Genomic DNA, 22,227 nt, shown 5'->3' on the forward strand with positions numbered 1-22,227 from the left:
ATATATATAATCTTAATTTAAATATAGATATGGATATAGATATACATATATAGATAGATGGATATATACATATAGATAGATATATAGATAGATATACATATAGATAGATATATAGATAGATATAGATATAGATAGATACATATAGATAGATATACACATATAGATAGATAGATATGTGTATGTAAATGTGTGTCTGCATATATATATATGCCAGCAACACTCATGACAATGGCAAAACAATCACATTGTCAATCATGTTACGTTATTATTAAAATGTTTCCTTTTCTTTTTCATTATTTCTTTAACACACTACTTCTCCGCTGCAAAGCGCGGGTATTTTGCTATACAGTATATGTATATGCATATATGTGTATATATATATATGTATATGTATATATATGTATATGTATATATATATGTGTGTGTGTGTGTATTTGTGTGTGTCTGTGTCTATATATATGACAGCAACATTCATATCAGTGACAAAACAATTACATTAACAATCATCTTACGTTATTTTTAAAATGTTTCCTTTTCTTTTTTATTACTTCTTTAACACACTACTTCTCCGCTGCGAAGCACGGGTATTCTGCTAGTATATAAATATATTAACAGCATTGTGTTCTCTTCCTGCCTGTTAGCAGCACATAAAGACCATCTGTGTTCCATTGCAATGTGCATGTGGAAAACAGCATTCACGCTCTACAGTAGTGGTGGTCAAATGGCTCAATCTAACTGTCTCGTGTCTCAGAAATTAACATTCTAATTGAAAATTTCAAAAATACAACTATTCGGTTTAATTCATTAGCTTTCTACACATTTTAAATTCTTTATTGTTTCTGTTAAAATGAAGGTAATTAGCATCCATCCATTATCCAGCGCAACAAATTGCAAATGACATGGGTAGCTATTACTAATCATACAAACTGTTGTAATTTCCACTTGTTATGTTAAAACTTGCATTTTTAATATGGTAAATAATGCTGAACAGAAATTGAGCTAGTTGAATTAATCCTGCCAATTCATTTTATAAAGTAATATATAGACTGGAGGGAAGTCCTGACACAGATGATTGGTAATAGATACAAAGTGTAGCATATATAATTAAACCACATGCTCCATAAGTCAAATTATTTTGATTCTATTTAAAAACTTAATTGCATGACAAACCTGATACTAAAACTTTTTACAATAGGGCTTACTGATCTCTCCTCCAGGGTATGCTCAATATGTCTTAGAACTTAAACCCTTGTCACACTGCACAATATTCCGCAGATTTTCAGTTTTAGCCTTCATTTGTATAATCTAAATGAGTCAGTGGCTATTGCAGCAAACTCTGTGAATACCAGGCATGTAGTTTGACATCCAACGCGCCCTAACAAAAATAGACTCTGAATGTCAAAAAGACTGAAAAAGATATGTTTGACTTTTGCAATAAGAGGCTTATAATTGTAATAAGTAAGTGAACTAAAATTAACCAAAATATAAAGTATGGCACCGAATCACCTTTTATGGATTAAAAGATAAAAAGTTTTGGAGTATATTTTATATTAATCTTATCAAAGTATTAGCCCTACATAACAGGATACCAAATAATTGCATATATTATATAAAAAAAGCTCAAATGGCACCATTAACTACACCAGCAATTTCAACTCTGTCTTGAAAAGTAAAAGCAGCGTTATTACAAACAGAGTGCAGACAAAACTGGAACAAGCTGTCAATTTAAAGGATGAAGTCTACTATCTGAAGATACAGACTTCTAATTGAGAAACATGTTAGAATGAAAACCAGGAGGTGTGTCTATGGGTCACCAGGCCTAAGTTTAAGTATCACCGTTTCATGGCCTTAGATGAGAATTGCCATAGATATATAATACTAGATGGCCGACGTCAAGAAATAACCCACTGATAGGAACAGGCAGTTGGCGGATCCCAGAATACAGATGATGTTGTACAAAAACCTGTCGACAGAGAAGATACTGTCGTTCATTTTATAACAAAGGCTTAGGAAACAACCGTCGCAGTATAACAAAAATAGCAAGGAGCAAAACCAATGGCAATGGTCGAGAGAGTACTTTCCTGTAGCAGGCTACGGAAAAGACTCCCAGGCACAGATATGGCCGAAGTGAAAGGTCACACGGTCAGGCTAGATATCGGGCGGTGACGTGACACCAATGGGGTCATGAGAGAGGAGCGGGGAACACTGTGGTCCGAAGGAGGAATAGGACTCGAGAAAAGTGGTGTGGCGGTGTATGGGAGGCCGCAGGCAGCGTGGGCAGGGGTTTGGAAGAGGACGAATAGGAATCGAGAAATGCTGTGTGGGCTGAACCGGGTTTGAAGAGGAAGCAGGACGAACCAAAAGAGAAATATATATTAGAGATGTAAGTCTTCCACCATGTACAACTTGTGCTGCCTGTTAATTTATGACATTCCAATTAGAACTTGGGCTATCTAATAATATTTCATTCCTAAACAAGTCAAAGTATAAAGGCTAAAATAAAAAAAAAAACTTTTATAGAGTTTATGGGCTATTAAAGTTCTATACCCTTTCTTTGTCAACATGGCAAGTAATATCCTACATTTTACTTCAGCATTTTTAGAGCTACTGTGTCCTTAATAATAGTGTGGATAGCACTGCTGCTTTAGAGCACTAATGTCCTGGATTCAGATATGAGCACAATTACAGGTAATGTCTGTCTGGAGTTGCAGGTACTTTGTTCTCCTTCAGCATTCCAGAGGCACACATGTAACGTTAAAAGATAAATCTAAATTGGTATTGTATATGTGAGTGCTGTATGTGTGTCTATGTCTGTAACCTGCAATGGACAGACAGCCTGTCTAGTAATGAATTCCACTTTGTGGCCAGTAATGACAACATGGAGTCCAGTTTCCATGAACCTGTAATGAAAAAGTGAAATAAATGGATAGAAGAAACAAGTCATAGGTTTAAGACAGGGGTCCCCAACTCCAGTCCTGGAGGGCACCAGTGGCTGCAGGTTTTCATTGTAACCCTTATTTAGTGACCTCTTATTTGTAACCTCTTATTTAGTGACCTGTTTTTTGTTAATTAACTTCTTTTGAATTAATTTTATTTGACTTGCTCTTGAAGGCTTAGGTGCCTTGTTTCTATTTCCTTAATTAGCAGCTAAACAATAATGAGATGCAAAATTAACTAAAACATGACCAGTAAAATATGACCAACATTGTCGATCATACAATATCTGAAAATGAAGAAAATGTGAAGGTCTCAGGAATGCTAATCTACTCAGGTCCCCAAATCCTATTAAGAGGACTCTTAGAAAAGAGAAAAACAGTAATTTCAGAAATGTCTGCTATTGCACAGAGAGCAGCAACGAGCCATGGAATTAAATAACGAGTTTAATTAACAACAAGAATTGGTACCTAATTAAGGAACTGGTTGGAATTTCAGGCCCTGACTTAGTTGGTCTTCTGTTGGCTCACTCACTTTACATTTGATTTCTGTTTGGGTGCCATTTAAGGAAAGAACTGAAGAAATTCAGGGGAACAAATCTTTTAAAAAAAAGGAAGAGAATGAAAACCTGCAGCCACTGGTGCCCTCCAGGACCAGAGTTGGGGACCCCCGGTTTAAGATATCAGAAGTGGTCATTCTATAAACTGATTCAGCAGAATCATTTTACACTCACTGCACTATTGTTCTGTGAGTGGTCTGAGGTCTTTTAAGTATTATTATATGCATAATATATTTTTAACTTCAAACTGGTTCAGCTTCTTGTTTTGAATATTTCTGTCAATTTATAAAAGTTACCAAAGCTTAATGGTTGTTTTTCCAATGCCTATACTGTACAGTACAAATATTTCATTAGTCTATTTGCTCTATTTTTGTTTTGTATTTATATAATACTGTATGGGATAGGTCTCATATGGGATTTTTGTAACTTAATGTAATGCTTAGACATCATAAGTAGCTACACATTGTTAACTAGTACTGCTTTAATTATATTAATTAATAAGGAATATCAAATCTTTATTCATATTTATTAATATTTTTAGGATTTTATTATAAACAGTAACTTTAATACTATAATGTGCAATATAATCCATATAGATAGATAGATAGATAGATAGATAGATAGATAGATACTTTATTAATCCCAAGGGGAAATTCACATAATCCAGCAGCAGTATACTGATACAAAGAAACAATATTAAATTAAATAGTAATAAAAATGAAAAGAATTAAAATAAAATTAATGTTCGCATTTACTCCCCCGGTGGAACTGAAGAGTCACATAGTGTGGGGGAGGAACGATCTCCTCAGTCTGTCAGTGGAGCAGGACAGTGACAAAAGTCTGTCACTGAAGCTACTCCTCTGTCTGGAGATGACACTGTTCAGTGGATGCAGTGGATTCTTCATGATTGACAGGAGTTTGCTTAATGCCCGTCGCTCTGCCACAGATGTTAAACTGTCCAACTTTAATCCTACAATGGAGCCTGCCTTCTTAACAAGTTTGTCCAGGCATGAGGCGTCTTTCATCCTTATGCTGCCACCCCAGCACACCACTGCGTAGAAGAGGGCACTCGCCACAACCGTCTGGTAGAACATCTGCAGCATCTTACTGCAGATGTTGAAGGATGCCAACCTTCTCAGAAAGTAAAGTCTGCTCTGAGCTTTCTTACATAGAGCATCAGTATTGGCAGTCCAGTCCAATTTGTCATCCAGCTGCACTCCCAGATATTTATAGGTCTGCACCCTCTGCACAGTCACCTCTGATGATCACAGGGTCCATGAGGGGCCTGGGCCTCCTAAAATCCACCACCAGCTCCTTGGTCTTGCTGGTGTTAAGGTAGTATATATATAGTAGACATAGTAGTATAGTAGACATTTAGTAGAAGTAGTAGATTTATATTTTTCGGAAGAATATTAAAAATAGATGGAGGCACATTGGTAATGCAGCTGCCTCACAATTAAGAGACCCAGGTTCACTTCCCGTGCCCTACCTGTGTGGAGTTTGCATGTTCTCCCCGTATCTGAGTGGGTTTCCTCCCACAATCCAAAGACATGCAGGTTAGGTGCATTGGCGATACTAAATTGTCCCTAGTGTGTGCTTGGTGTGTGTGTGTGTGTGCCCTGCGGTGTTCTGGCACCCTGCCCGGGGTTTGTTTCCTGCCTTGCACCCTGTGTTGGCTGGGATTGGATCCAGCAGACCCCCGTGACCCTGTAGTTAGGATGTAGCGGGTTGGATAATGGATGGATGGATATGCAAAATTCATTGCAACATGTATTAGTGAGTTTGTAAACATGCGCAGTTGATGATAACATGTATAACATTTTGCACTATAAAATGTAAAAATAGTTTATCAAGGCAATGAAGAGTGTGATGTGTTGCATGTTGATCAGCTATGAAAGTAAGAATTTCACTGTTTTTTCTACATATGACAAAACTACCGGTACTACTATTATTCTTACTACTGCCACTTAATTATAACAAGATATTGCTAATTTAAGTTTCTTTTTAATATGTATATTAAATATAAATATTTAATGTGTTTAAAAGCATACATTTTCAAACCATTTATTAAAATACATTTAATATGAATGAGCATATAAAAGAATAGCTGGTAAGAGTAGACATATTTCTTAATTGAAATAAACGTGTGTTTGTACACATGTATAAAAGTCGTATAGCAAAGAGAATGAATATCCATCCATCCATTATCCAACCCGCTATATCTGAACTACAGGGTCACGGAGGTCTTCTAGAGCCAATCCCAGCCAACACAGGGTGCAGGAAACAAACCCCCACCGCAGGACATACACACCCACCCACACACCAAGCACACACACCCGGGACAATTTAGGATTACCAATGCACCTCACCTGCATGTCTTTGGACTGTGGGAGGAAACCAGAGCACCCGGAAGAAACCTATGAAGACACGAGGAGAACATGCACACTCCATGCAGGGAGGACCCAGGAAACGAACCCAGGTCTCCTAAGGGCGAGGCAGCAGCGCTACCCAGTGTGCCACCGTACCGCCCAAGAATGAATATGTTGGTGGTATACTGTATTTAGATGATACAAATTAGACTGATCATATGTACATACTTAGTTGACGTGTGCATTTGCCATGTAGAATGTAGACACTGTACTGTATAAAAGAAAGATTATACTGTACAGCTGTTCAAATTACTTGTATATACTCATTTAAATAAGCCCGAAAAACTGCATCAGCAGACACTAACTCTGATTAGATGCACCTCCATTGTCCCATCTGTAGAACTGCTGAAGTTCACTTATGATACCCTTTGATCAGCTTGAATACAGACAGGGACAGAGTACCGTATCATTCCAAGGTAGATCGGCTGGAAGGTTGATGCCCCCTCAACAATCTCAACCTGAATATTCTTAAACATATTCTTAAAATGAATGTGCATTTTAGGAGAAACTTGTAACCTCCTACTAGCCAGTAATAAATGGTGTCACTGTCAACAATGTGGAATCACATGTATTTCTTGGCACCACTGACACTCACAGTCTGAACTGGAATGAAAACGTACCTTTTCTTATAAAAAAAAGCTCAGCAGTGTATGGTTTTTTCTGCCATGTTAAAATGTTTCAGCCAGTGCTGGTTCAGCTTTATAGGTAAATGATTATATGTTATATGTTTCCTTTATGAAGACTTACTGTACTATATACTGTGCTACTGGTTACATGTGTAATTTTACATTGTGAAATTCTTCAACATATTTGTGTTTTAATTATTAGGGATATAAGATTTTATAATAATTATGTGAAAAGATGCCTGCCTTCTTTGAAAGTAGAACAAAGCACAATGTTTTACACAGCATGGGCACTTTCTGGAAACTTAATGACAGATGGAGCAGTTAACAGAGGACACCACAAAGTTGGTCACAACAAGCCTTTAGTGCTCGAGGAATTATTCCATCTGGTCCAATGGCTTTTCCAATGTTTATGGCACCTCCATTGTTTCCTCACTTGGTCATCGGTTATGGTTTTTATTTCCCATTAAATTCAGTACCATCAAACTGTCCACATTAAGGAGAAGCTCGGGGATATGCAGGATTATGGGCTGTCTGTTGGGCAGACTGCAGTTTGTGAGGCTCAATGACAGTGTTTGTAATGTGGATTGAGCAAAATGTTTGTGGGTTATCAAGGAGCTTTAAAAGGGTAACACTGGAGCCCAAGGTCATAAAAGTTTAGAAACACTGCTCAAAGATAAATGCTTTAATACCGTGAGGCAATTAAAATATTGTCTCAAAGTGTTCATGGAAAAAAAATTGCAGCAGTTGCTACCTTAGACAATATGTCGTATTTATCAATGCTCTTATTTAAACTTTGTGAGTGCTGAAAAAATCATCTGAAGCAGTGCACTGACTGATGGGAATTATAGTCCTCACCTAAGTATTTGTTTCGTAGGTATGACATTAAACTGCATCAATCCCTGCAAGCAGTCCTCCAACTTGCAGGGAAACAACTTGGATTAGCACTCCAGCCACCATAAAAACTTCATCCAGCTCCAAAACGGCAGATAGGACTTCTTTCTACTCTCTGCATTAGTAGCTCTGCTGCAGCCACCCATAGGAAAGCTGCTTGTACTATGAAGAGGATGGGAGGGGAGAACCTTCAGGTGATTATACAGGTGGCGGCTCCAAACCTTTGTATGACTCTGTCTCGAGTTTGTGACGATAGATAGATAGATAGATAGATAGAAAAGGCACTATATAGATAGATAGATAGATAGATAGATAGATAGATAGATAGATAGATAGATAGATAGATAGATAGAGATTATTTTGAAATACAATCTACTAATAAATGTGCATAGCTATCTTCACTTGTCAATTCATAAAAATAAATTGAACTCATAATATCAAATTTATGTTTAGTATCTTACAAGTCATTGTTTATTTTGGAAATTACAACTTAGCATTTTATCTTTTACTGAATAATGTCATGCTAGGGATTTCAAAAACTTAGAAATTGTATTGGCTCCTTGGATAAAGATAAATTAATGAAATAGAAATACCAGGTCCTTCAAGTAATATTTTCCAGTTTTTGTATAATGCAATGCCTGCTCTTTTACATTACAATAAACTACTGAAAAATAGATATGTACAGCTATTCACAGTTCAACTTAATGGACATCATAAAAAGAAAAGGAAATGCGTTTTTTCTTTTTCTTTCGAAAATGTCACAGTTTTGCAACTAGCAATCAATTTTCTGTGCTCAATTTTCCCATCATATAGAGCTATACTTTTTTAAGCTGACCTAATGAATTTCTAAGGAATCTGAGATACATAAAGAAAACCACGCAGACAGACGGTGATTATGCAGACTCCTCAAAGACAGCGACTGAAAAGGGAATTGAATGAAAATCCTGAAACTTTAATCACTGTTACAATTACTTATAATTTGGAAATATTAAGATTGATGCTTGCTTATAAAATTATATTCTGACTTTTTTGTAATAATTATGATAAAATATTCTACAATGGGATTGAGAAAAAAGAAATCACATTTATACAAATCCTCGCAATTGGCTTCCACATAAATAATAGGCTAAAACCAAGTATGATTTTAATTGCCCTGTGGATTTACATATTTTAAAGTTTCTCAGAATTTACTAGGAAGTCTGAGTATTGCAATCCTGACAAAGAGTTTAACAACATAGGCCTATTTCTTTTTTAAAAAATGTGATGCTAAGTTTCATTTAACTCCACTCCACTGTGGGTTCATATCAGTGAAGTCGGAATTGGACTCTTGGAATCGGCTGTTGTTTTGGCAGAGTCGGAGTTGGAGTCACAATATATTTATCCGACTCGATTTAATGAGCGGGAGTCCTTCTTTATGACATCTGTCATTTTTTAATGGCAGACGCATGAATTAACAAGTTTGACAACGTAGTAAAGGCCTAACGTTCAGGTGCGTCCGGAGACTAAATTAACGGATATAAAAGTTGGAGCATTTCACATTTTTATTTATTTCATCCAAGAATCAGTTATTACGTTTTTATTTGTCAAACATATTCAAAAGTAATAGCGATTATAGAGTGCAAATACAAGTGCTAGTAGACTACATTAAATACGTGCTTTTTAACAGCGGTTTATATTGGAATTAAAAGCGGAGCGCATGGCACAGTCCAATTCAAGTGATTGATGTCTGTTAGAGGGGGGCGGTCTGTATTGTTGCTCAGTTTTTTTTAAACATAACTTTTTGAAAGTATATCCAATACAATACTATTCAATAATTAGCAAATGAAAACTATTCGTTAACACGAAATGACCAATACTATAAGATCAGTATCAATATTACCATATGAAATGTGAAAAGGAACTGAAGTAAGTTCTCCATCTAGGTAAAACACGGTAATTCGCTAAAATTATACAAATAAGTAAGGACTTGGGTAGAAACTTATTTATTGGGAATACGAAAGGTATACGTGAAGAGCAAGAAGATCAGGGGATTACCACGATTGTCCGAGTGTATAGGACTACAGACCACGAGCTATGCGACAGAGTCGAGGGGCTTTTGTATGAATATCGCTTTCCCTTCCATTCATTTCCAGAGAAGTGAGTTTTTGTGTTCTATTAATTATCTGAAGCAGCAGGAGAAGGTGCTTCTGTGTGAGCTGCATTTGCACTCGTGTTCTGTCCGCAGTTTGAATCACTTGCATCGAGCAAGTAAAGAGGGAAATATACAAAATAAACAAGTTCGAAGAACCACTTTCAAGGTAAAAGTGAAACAGGAAACTAACTCGTAGTTGAAACCGCACGGAACGTTTCTCCGTTTAAAGATAGACGAAACCGCAAAGTCACCAATGCTTTTCAGTGGGAATTTTTTAGATTTTAAAACTTGGTACAACGCGTCCTGTTTGAGACATATGAACTAAATCTGAACAGCCTCGACAAATTTATTTGAAGATTAACTGTGCCGTGCACCTCAACAGAACTGATCAACGTGGGACTGAGTTATTTCATGTGGACAGGCAGACAGACATGGCCTTTCGCAGTAGGTACTTCGTGCATTATAACAGTGATATAATTCGATTTATTCTTAATTCAAGAATGTTGACATCTGCACCAAGCTGTGGTTCAAGTTGCACTGGGGATGCCACGTGGTTTATACTTTGCAGGAGGACATGTAAATGAAGTTAAGGAGGGTACTGGGTGACATTGTGGCTCCAGGGCGGATGTGCTCAATGTCATATAGACCTTGGAGCTGTGAACGTCGTTTCCACAGATACTCTGCTCTGCTAAGCTGCAGTGTTTACTAATGAAGTCTGTCTTGTCCTACCAAATAAATAATAAAAAAAAGTTTAACTCTGTTAACAAAGTATATGAAAAGGACAGGATAACTCTGCTACGTTGCCTTCACAAAGCACGCCCTAAACTGCTTGGATGAAACAGAAAATTAACTGGACGTTTTACTGTTTGCTGGACAAACAACAAAGAGCGTGGCTTTTTGGTAAATTAGGATACAATGATTGGGCGGCACGGTGGCGCAGTGGGTAGCGCTGCTGCCTCGCAAATAAGGGACGCGGGTTCGCTTCCCGGGTCCTCCCTGAGTGGAGTTTGCATGTTCTCCCCGGGTACTCCGGTTTCCTCCCTAAATTGTGCGCGTGTGCCAAGTGGTAAGCTGGTGCCCTGCCCGGGGTTTGTTGGCTGAGATTGCCTCCAGCAGACCTGATATTGTATTTAGGATATAGCTAGTAGCTGGATAGTTATAGATTTCACTTGGGTCAAACCATTGCGAAATTAAGAATCACAGTGAAGGCATGTCCTTTTGATATGAACACTAAAGTGTTCATTGAGCTCGAGATGCCATGTTCCACTTTTGGTTTTTAGGGTTGATGTAGAAACTGCCAAGATATATGTGTGTCATAGTGTCCCTTATGGTAACATCTACATTTCGAAACTGCTGAGAATCAAATTAAAACAAAAACAAAATGTGTTTACCGTGGTGTGCTCTGCATTTAGTATTATTCAGATATGAAAGTCAAGTCTGATGTATTTCGAAGGCATGTCAATGCATCAAAACGCTTACCAGCCACACATTTGGAGCGAATGTCTTCATTCAACAGCTCGTTATTTTTTCTTTCTTAATGCAAGTAGGTGCTTGCCTTTCTCGAAAACATAGTTTGGATTTTGTCTTGGAACATTAAACATCGCTTTTTTTTTGGACTATTGTATATTTGTCTTCTCAATTTTCTGAATATACTTTGAAGTCGCGCTCGGAAATAGAATTCACTAATAAAAAAAGGGCATTACGATGAAATTTTGCCAGAAAAAATACATCCAGGTGCATCGTATTTTAACTATGTAAATACGATAATTATAGTTTTAACGTTTTACTGGAGTTCTATTTCAAATTATATATATACGCAACTTATACCGAGGGATCCTAGTCCTGCTGAGCACCTCTAACTCATATTTTCTTTCGCCAGAACTCTTATTCCCCGTGTACAATATGAGATGAGTGTGCGCGTATCCGATAATAGAACTTAATAATTACAACTACCATCCAATCATAATAATAATAATTATATCTCCTATAAAAGTAACAGTTTGAAACTTCACATACATCAAAGATGAAGTCGAAATCCGAAGCTTTTTAGCGACTCCATGACTCGCTCTGATTTGCATTGGGTGTGACGAGGATTAGAAATGAGGACTTTAGAGGGTCGGCTCAGGTTGGACTGTTGGGAGACGAGATTGCGATGGTTTGGACGTGTGCAGAGGAGAGTTGCTGGGTATATTGTGAGAAGGATGCTAAGAACAGAAAAAAGAAGATTCGTGTGGTGAGAGAGGACATGCAGGGGGTGTGACAGAGCAAAATGACGAGGACAGGGAGATATGGAAGAAGATGATCCGCTGTATAGCAAACCCTAACGGAAGCAGCCCAAAGAAGAAGAAGAAGTCTGCTATGAAAAAATTCATATCTTGCCTTTACATTAGCCACGTATGTTGTTATAAGCACATAATAAAAACAAATAACAGCATTATATGGATACATTTCAAAAGATGGCATAATTTACTTTTAGTATTTTCCCGTTAAGTATGAATCACATGCTGTGATTTAAAGCATTTACTTTTGAAGTATACCTGACGAGTACCTAACGAAAAGTTATTTCTGACTTTAAATCCGTAAAATTGCAGATAATTTATACATTGAAATTCGTAAAATAACCAATTCTCTATTGTCTGCCTATCATGCTGCTCACATTACGATTTTTTACACAATGCACGAAACGTACTTAATAAAAATACTCAAAGTAATGATTTTTTATTTTTTTATTTTTATGTTCCATCTTGTTCTGATATATTTAAAGGGATATTAAAAACTTACCTATTATTATCACTGGCGCAGTTTCTGGCCGCTGATTCCCTTGGAAAAAAGGTGAAGATTCATTGCGACGTGCAGTCAACTCCTCCAGTGCCAGATGACGACTGCAGACAATCAGACAGTAAAGAGACGAGAATAAAAGCCAGTAGTAGAGCAGAGTCGTGTTCATTTTCGAGGGAAATTTCTATTATAAAAAGAAAACAAAGCACAAAAGAATTCAGCCTGAGATTCCAGTTGTAGAAAACACTTCAGCTTTCCAACCTACAATTTAAAATGTTTTATTGTTCAAATGAAAAGAATGCGCGCGCGCGCGCACACACAGAGAGAGAGAGAGATTTTTGTTACTCCAAAAAAACTCAAAACAAATGATTGAGTCATTCACACTTTTACGCAGTTTAATTTACTATATTCTACCAACAAATACACATATTAAAGTAATTTAATGGAAGGAGGAGCATGCTGCTCGATTCCTGCGAATTATGAAGTTAACGTATGAGAATTCTTTGACAAAGTAAGTGGAGCAAGGTGAAGCGGTGCAACAGCTTGAGGGCGAAATGAATGTCATTTATCGCCTGTTGCTGAACTTTATTTTACCAGTTGCAATTTATAGTTAGTAGATGAAAGTATAATTCGATTATCAGGACGCTTACCAGTAAAATAAAAAAAAAACTGAATGGAAAAAATGGGCACATTAGCGAAGTTGAAACTGCTGTTAAACAAGATAATTATTTACCTATACTGGTAAAAGAAGCTTTTTAGATGTAAGGTACAGTATTGTCGATTTTAATAGCTCTCTTTTAATTCTTTTTGCGTTTTAACTGTTACTACAAGATACATTTTGACAATATTTTAAATTGCTGTAACGGAATTATTTTGCTTCTTCTTGTGCTTCTCTTGTGCACCAAGTCAAAGTACTTTGTTTATGATAAAGATGAATTCACTTCGCCTAAATAATTCTGCCTCTTTGGTTTCAGGACAGTTTAAAACTTTGAGAATTCTGATTTGAACGTTTTCTATAGTCATCGACCTCTGCGACCGTGAATACTAATAGAATTAAATGGGTTTAAAAAGTAACCCATAAAAGGTGATCAATTAAAAACTAGCAAGTATTGTAACGATCTCCAATGATGTACCTCCTCAAACGATTTCCTGCATAACTAAACATCAATTACTATGTGAATTTGTGACTCAAAATTGTTCGTCTGTGTTTGCCTTGCGATGGGCGGGCGCCCTGTCCAGGGGTTGTTTCTGTCTTGCGCCGTATGCTAGCTGGCTGAGCTCCAGCAACCCTGGTCTGGATTAAGCAGGTTAGAAAATGACATGCAACATGTATGCTGCATCATACGTTTCAATGCCATTGCTCTTATGCCTGTTATTGTGCATGGCAGGAATCTCTTAAACAAATACATTACCAAACAAGGTTAAAAAATGCATCTGCAGCCAACCTGTAAAAAGCTTAAAGGGCAAAAGAGGAGCAATAATTATATTTCTTGCTCTCTTCTTCATATTCATCTAAGCTGTCTATCTATAATATAGTGTCATTCATATCTACCTATCTATCTATCTATAGTGTCATTCATATCTACCTCCATCCATCCATTTTCCAACCCGCTGAATCCAAACACAGGGTCACGGGGGTCTGCTGGAGCCAATCCCAGCTAACACAGGGCACAAGGCAGGAACCAATCCCAGGCAGGGTGCCAACCCACCGCAGGACACACACAAACACACCCACACACCAAGCACACACTAGGGCCAATTTAGAATCACCAATCCACCATGTCTTTGGACTGTGGGAGGAAACCGGAGCGCCCGGAGGAAACCCACGCAGACACGGGGAGAACATGCAAACTCCACGCAGGGAGGACTCATATCTACCTATCTATCTATCATATAGTGCCTTTCATATCTATCTATCTATAATATAGTGTCATTCATATCTATCTATCTATCATATAGTGCCTTTCATATCTATCTATCTATAATATAGTGTCATTCATATCTATCTATCTACACATTCATATCAAATGTAAAATATTAAAAATCAAGAAGCAACATTCTTTCATTTAACATATGTCCTCTTCTCAAAATTATACGTACATTATATTTATACTTTCTTCGTAAGCAAAGAAAGCTGCAAAATTGTTGGAATCTTTGTTTGGGATGGAACATAAAGCACCCAAAAGAGAAAGGCTACTCATTGGGTGTGTTATCTGTATAAAAATCACAAACTCTGACATATTGTATACTACAAAGATCTATTCCAAATGTTGACATAATAAAGAATAGGAAAAACTGGCAGATTCCTTCCATCCAGGGCATTAAACCTTCACGAGTCAGGCTCACAATAAGCACAAAATCAAAGTGAATAACCTGCAAGAACAATTTGTATCTCCAAATGGAACATGTATAAAGTCAGCTTACTCTGATTATACAACTCTTATTCTCTAAAACAGGATTTGCTAAATATCGTTTGGCACATTTTTGAACTTTGATGTATTTGGCACTGCTTTTCTGTATACTCTTATATGATAGGGTGGTTGGTGAATTCCACAATTGCAGGTGCCTTTTATGTTCATTTACTTTTTTTTACTGCTTACAGCATTTACCGCTTTTCATGGACTATTTTTGTGTGCCAATTGTAGCATTTATTCCACCGCATTCTGAAATAAGAAAAAACAAGTCAGGACTTTTTAATTTATGGTACCTTGGACAACTACTTTTTTTGTTATTTTTGTTTAGATGTATTTGCCCTCAAATCTGTCATTGATTAGTTCACATAAAATCTAAGGGCTGGTAATACCAAGTTTCAACAGTTTTCTTTTCTCCTTAATTTCATGAATCTTTTTTTGATGCTATTTAAAAGTAGACATTTGGTGCAAAATTAAACATCTATTTAAAAAAAAAACAATAACAAAGCATAAAAGACTTCAGCCTGTATAGCATTTCATTTAGAAGACACTTCAGCTTTCAACAAACAATTTTAAATGTTACCTTGTCCAAATGAAAATAATGCGCGTGCGCACACACGCACAGTTTTTTTTTAACATCATATTAAATAACAATAGAGACATTTATTAAAGAAGAGTAATGAAAGAAGGAGCAGATTTCGTCGTATTATAAAGTTAATTTATGAGGATTCTTTGACAGAGTTAAGTGGTGCAAGGTGAAGCGAGCAAAAGCCTGAGGGCGAAATGAATTTATTTTGCAAAGGTTTGCAATTCATAGCTATAGTAGATGAAATTATAATTTGATTACCACGCCGTCTATGAGTAAGACAACTGAAGAAATTGACACATTAGAGAAGCTGAGGCAGCTGTTAAACAAGAGAATTATACATTTATACAAGAACAAGACGCCAAATACAGATCTAAGGTATAGTATTGGCGATTTTAATATCTCCTTTTATTCTTTTTGCGTTTTAAGTATTACTACAAGACACATTTTAACAGTAGTTTAAATGGCCGTAACCGATTTATTTTGCTTCTTGTTGTACTTCTTTACTAGTCTTAGCTTCAACGTGTTAACACTTCAAAGTACTTTGTTTATGATGAAAGACGAATTCACTTCGCCTAAACAATTCCGACTCTTTGGTTAGTTTAAAATATTGAATATACTGAACTGTGCGTTTCAAATTGGCTCCGACCTCGACGGCCGTGAAAAGAATTAAACGGGTTCGAGATATAATGCAAAAGGTGAGCAATTAAAAACTAGCAAGTATTGTAACCATTTCAGATGATGTGACTCCTCCTACGATTTCCTGAAAGACTGAACATCAGCTGTTTTATATTTTAAAGCTCTTATCCATCTGTTTTTGAATAAAAACTTGCCTCCTATACATTACGTTATATTGTTGTTTTTCCTAATATATGCTGTATTTTAGGCCGACGCCTTCCTCGTGGCTTGTTGCAGTTTTAATGTTAATCTGGTCAGACTGAGTTTATGGCACAGTTTCCAATGTGCAGATACCGTTTTCCTCGAATTAATATAACATTTCTACGTCATTTGCGGTCGATGTTTCGTGTCTGTTTACCTTTCTTACCTACGTCTTCAAACGGAGAGCAGCGATGATCGCCCACTTGCGGTCCGCGCGCGGCGTCAAGGGTTTGCCGGGCAGCGCGCAGGGCTTTGAAGTCAGTTTGGAGTAAAGCGGCGTATTAAGTAGCTCGACACAGAAGGAATTCCTCTTTGAACTAATTATCGGGTCTGCTTTTCACCTGTTATTTTACAATCACCCGACCGGTTAGTATCCATTTTGTTGCAGTTATATGCATTTTACGATTGATTTTAGCCACCACTATAACAATACGGCTGCTGAGTTTGTTCTTTTTATATTCCGCGTTGTCGCAAGTGGATTTGAACATAATGCTAAAGTTTTGTTTTTTTTCCTGAAAACGTTGAATTCTTTGGAAAAGCTGCCATCAATCAGTAAAGAAACAAATTTGGCAAAACCCTTAGAAGATTACGTTCGGTTGAATTTATGCGGTTTTGTTCCAACGAAACCAAAATCCAAATGACAGCCTTCCATTAACACAAACGCACACAAGCTCTCTTTAAAGGTATATCATTTTAAACGATCAAAAGTTGTTTTCGAAAGATTTGTTTTGTTTTCATCATTTCATCAAAGCAGTGGCCCTAGTGACCGTGCCGTTTTGTTTTGCATACGAAAAAATGCAGTGTGTTACACACTCTGGTGTATAAATCTGGCAGCCCAAACCACAAATCTGTCATTGAGTTGGTACCGCAGATACTGTTTTTCCTGCAGATATAGTTTCTCTTAATGATTTCTGTTTTATTGGCCCAAGCATGTGAAAATAATGTTCTTGTCATTGAAATATATCTTAACATCTCTTTTCTAAAGTGGGATTATCTTTGCATGAAAGACAGCTGACATCTATTTTATAATAGAGCAATTTAAATCGCTGTGGAGCGTTAATCAAAACCCACAAACTACTTCCTTTTCCCCTTTGCCAAGTTGTGGAACACAATAAGGAGAAATGATTTTGCTCCACAACAAATCTGTTATATATCAGGTTGTTTATCTGGATGAGCTGAGGTTCTCGAGGTCATAAAAGCCAAAAATGGAGTCCATTTGATTATAAAAATGAATATTTGCACTACGAAATAGTTTCTTCGCTTTTCTTATTTACTTTTAATTTCGAGGCGTAGCCTTTTACAATCTCCTGCGAGTGTTATAACAAATTATTTTGCATTTAATTCTATGTGATGTACACGTCTGCAGTACAACGGGTGGAAAAACAAGCGAAAATTTTGTAATTATGTATTGAGAAAAACCATGAAACATCATTTTTAAGCCTTAATTGTCTAATGTGTTATCTGTATTGATTGCTTAGCGATTAAAGTGTCTGACGGAATGGTAACATATGAACGATGCCAATGATTTTTTTTTGTTCCTGGTTTGGAAGAGCCGAAGATGATAAACTTCCTATACAAAACGTCCCCACATACTTTTAGATCTCTTCTGTTTTCAAAGTAAATGACGTTTCTCTTCTGTTTCAGTGCTCTGATTTCAGATATCAATCATTTCTGTTTTTTATGCTGTTCATCACAATTGACACTATTATTTCAGCTGGCCTCTGGAATGTATTCGTTTTTCTTTAATGTCTTATATGTAAGGGGCATGTAACATAACTCAGCACAGCTCATCTTCATACAGCTTTGGCATGTGATGTACTCATATTCCACCCAAAGTTGAGCTAAGTTCAGCAATGCTTGGATAGACTCCAGGTTCCCCACACACTTAAAAAGGATTAGGCTAGTTCGAAATTGGAAATATACAGTAAACAAAAACATCAAGCCAATAACAGTCAAGCCAATAACAGAAGAAATGTACATATTTTATATGATAACGTGAGTTGTGTATGCTGTGCTGTTCTATTACCTCTAAACATGCATTTTCGATTAATCTCTATTAACTATCACATTTAAAATGTGGGGTGTCATGGTAGCGCTGTTGCCTCGTAAGAAGACCAGGGTTCAAGTTGCTGTAGCATATCTCCGGGTAAGTTTCCTCCGGGTCCTTCTCACGGTCCAAAGACAGGCAGGTTAGGTGAATTGGCGACGCAAAACTGTCCGTCTGTGTTTGACTGCGCCCTGTTCAGGGTTGGTTTCTGCCTTGCACTCTGTGTTAGCTGGCATAGGCACCAGCAACCCTGGCCTGGTGTAAGCGGGTTAGAAAATATGAAAAAACTGTTAATTACACTTTCAGATCCTTATTGTGTACTTGCACAGCCTAAACAAAGACAGGAATAGTAAAATACTTTGGCTGTGCATTTCAGTGCCATTGGTCTTATGCGTGTTATTGTGCATACTGGTAGGAATCTCTTGAACAAATATATTGCCAAACAAGGCTCCAAAATGATTCTGCAGCCAACCTGTAAAAATCTTAAAAGGCACATGAGGAGCAATACTTCTACCTCTTTCTCAAAATGATACATGACTTTTATTTATGCTTTGTTTCTTAGCAAAGAAAGCTGCATAATTGTTGGGCTCTTTGGGATAGAACGTAAAGAGAAAGCTGTTCATGGTATCTGTATAAAAATCTCAACATCTGACATCTTGTGTACTACAAAGATCTATTCCAAATGTTGACATAATAAAGAAAAGGGAAAACTGGTAGATTCCTTCCATCCAGGGCATTAAACCTTCACAAGTCTATGATCAGGCTCACGATAAGCACGACATCAAAATGCAGAGAATGACCTGCAAGAGCAATTTGTTTCTCCAAATGAAACATAAAGCGATACTCTGATTATGCGACTCTCATTCTCTAATATAGGATTTGCTAAATGTCACAGTTTACCACTTTATATTATTGGACATTTATGAACTTGTATGTACTGTATTTGGCCCTGCTTCTGTGTATGCTCTCCTCCTATGGGGTGGTTGGTAAATTCCACAACTGCAGGTGCCTACTCTGTCCATTTACTTCTTTTATTACTTACATCATTTACCTCTTGTCATGGAATATTATTTTGTATGTCAGCTATAGGCAAGTGGCATTTTTCCCCCTGTATTCTGAAATAAATAGAAATAAGTTAGGACTTTCTAATTTAGGGCTGCACCTTGGACAGCCATTCCTTTAGTTATTTTCGTTTAGATGTATTTGGTATACACCAGAGTGCTGGTAATACCGTGATTCCACAGTTTTCTTTTCTCCTTAATTTCATGAATCTTCTTTTGATGTCGTTTAAAAGTAGAAATTGGTGCAATAAACTAAACATGATCTCTTTCAAGTGAGTTAGAAATGGCTACTAGCTATCTTATTTGTGTTAATGATAGTGTCGTGCGTCCGCAGTCCTCTTTTTTATTTCATTTCGTGAAGTGTCTTGTGATCCTGATGTAAAATAAACATGATCTCTATGCTGTAAGTTAACTTGGTGGCCTCTGTTTAGCCTGGTCTCATTTATTTTTTATCATTTATTTTGTTGGATAAAGTGTATGCAACAATAATCGTTTTAGTGCACTAACTCCACATTTCAAGTGTTCAGAATGGAAAACATTTGGATTAGATTAATATAAATCCGTGTTGTATTTGGGACTTGGAGATTTTGCATGATTGCTGAATTCTTTAAAATATTGTTGGTTATACCATTCCAAGCCGTATTTTACCATCTTAGTTAGTGCCAAACTGCTGTGCTTTCCAAAAAATATCAAGTTAAAAATGAAGGCCATAAATGGCAATTATTTTCCTGTCTTCTCAGCGTGAAAAAAAAAACCTAAAATAAAATAAATGCCTATATCCTAATTTTCTAACACAACTGTTGCAGTCTTTCTTTATTTTTAAATTAATCGCCTTTCATCTACCAAAGTTAAATTTTGATTCTCTTCTTAAATGTTAAGAATGCATAAAGCAGCTTCTGCTCATTGTAATCAACTTCTCAACCAGAGGTAAAACTATGTTTTTAACTGGACTTGCATCTTAATATTTTACGACATTTCTCCATATTCTTTAAACATGTAAAACTGTTCAACAGAGAATCTTTTAATTTTCAGAATTTACAAGTCACTAATACTTACAAATAATTTTTCTTCATTATTATTAGTTTTTTTTTTTTTCTTTTCAAAGACATTCATGAAAACAGGAAAGTAATATTACGAGTGCTGTAAAAGCTGGGGCATTGCTCAGCTTCTTTACTTTGTTAAAATAAAAATTTTGGATTCCACAATTTTAGAGTGCAGTGATTTAATTGTTACTGAAAATGTTGCTGAGAAGAAATTAGCAGATGCAGAAGAAAGAGTAAGATATTTTTTTAACTTAATTATGGAAACAATGGATTACGTTTCTCAAATTAGTTTTACTAATCAGAGATTTACTTGCTTTGTGTAAAGCTGGAGAATGTAAAGGCAGCGTGACTCAAAGATAGATACGTCACGAAAAAATTGGACTGCTTTTAACTGTAACGCATTTTGATATATGATTGAAGCAGTGACTTTGATTGCAATAAGTTTTGATACGCTGTAATTTGCCTGCCAAAACGCACACAGACATTATTTAAAATTTCATATGTTTCTTCATTTAAAAAACTTGCCGTTTTTAAATGCTAAAATGTACAATGCAGTTTTAAAATATTCTCAGTAAATTGTCAGGTAATATTTTATATACAGTATGTGGACAACAAATTTTGTGTAAGACAAACATGGGAATAGTGATCACCAATAAATTGACAAAACTGACACATTTTTTCTAATATGGTTGTTTAAAGTACTGGAAATTTATAGTTATACCATATTAGGGACATGGGTCACAGACTTTAATTTATTATAGAGATTATATATTTTTAAGTTTTGCTTATTATCATTCTACAGTACTAGAATATTAGAATATATTTGTTGAAGAGTATTTTTCGAGTTTTTATGTTATTCATAATTTCCTTTTGTTGGCAGTGCTGCAGAATTATGTTGGAAAAATAATGCTCTCCATAACACTTGGTCAGCACTAAATGATGTTGTTTGTTTCAGGGATGAAATGTTTGTTGAGGAAAGTCATGAAGTTGAAACTGTGGTCAAAGTAGTTTTACAACTCTTTTTAAACTGATAAAGATAAGTTTAAATTTAATTTTAGATGCATACTACAAGAGTTTTGTGAGATGGGAAGGATGGGAGACGTCAGTTTTTGGAGCTGTTCTAAAGATCATGTTTAAAGGATACCCAAGGAAAACTTCAGTGATATTTGCACTCCGCTCTTATTGCAATTTTATAATACAATACATATTTTTAAAAAGTATATAAATCAATACTATAAATGCAAACATTGTATTACATCATGATTGTGATAAGGTATCTTCATTTCTATTTATGTACATTACTATTCTTAAACTGGTACAAAGCTATAGTTTTAAACTTTGATTAAATTAACTCTTTTTTTAATTTTCATTTTTATTTTTGGAAATGTGAAGATATTCTGTTGTATGCTATTATTCTAGTCCTGAAATTCATCTTCTTTAATTTGTTTAAAACCTACAAAAAAACATTTTTTTCAATCTGTGTTGCGGCTCAAAAACAGGCAAAGTATACTGCACTGAGCATCTGTTTTAAAACTGAATTTCTCCAAATAAAATAGTGGTTTAGGCTGGATAAATTAGCTTATGATGTCAATTTTAGCTTTTATTCATTTGGAGCAGTGGAGTACTGGCAAAAAATACTGTCTGGAAATAATGTCATCATTTAAAACCTCAAACTGTCATAAATATAGAAGTAGAACTTTACAAGCTAGATAATCACCCTATAGAATTAGCTTGGGAAACTTGACATAACAGTAAAACGATGATTTCGGAGCTGCGGTGGTTTTGCAGAACTGCTCGGTTGGCATGAACCTTCACGCACATGCAGATTCTGAATATACAAAGCGTTCTAAAG

The 22,227-nt window shown here is 36.1% G+C and overlaps 1 protein-coding gene across 1 annotated transcript in view; it reads right to left on the bottom strand.

Annotated features, from left to right (window-relative positions):
* asip1 (agouti signaling protein 1) overlaps positions 1-22,227 on the bottom strand; it is a 106,583-nt gene that overhangs the window by 67,854 nt on the left and 16,502 nt on the right. The window contains exon 2 of the mRNA XM_039735998.1: positions 12,352-12,532. Within this exon, the coding sequence (XP_039591932.1) occupies positions 12,352-12,517 (166 nt within the window). The 5' untranslated portion in view covers positions 12,518-12,532. The remainder of the gene's footprint in view (positions 1-12,351; positions 12,533-22,227) is intronic.

This window comes from Polypterus senegalus, chromosome 14 (genome assembly GCF_016835505.1).
Source record: "Polypterus senegalus isolate Bchr_013 chromosome 14, ASM1683550v1, whole genome shotgun sequence".
NCBI classification, from domain to species: Eukaryota; Metazoa; Chordata; class Cladistia; order Polypteriformes; family Polypteridae; genus Polypterus; species Polypterus senegalus.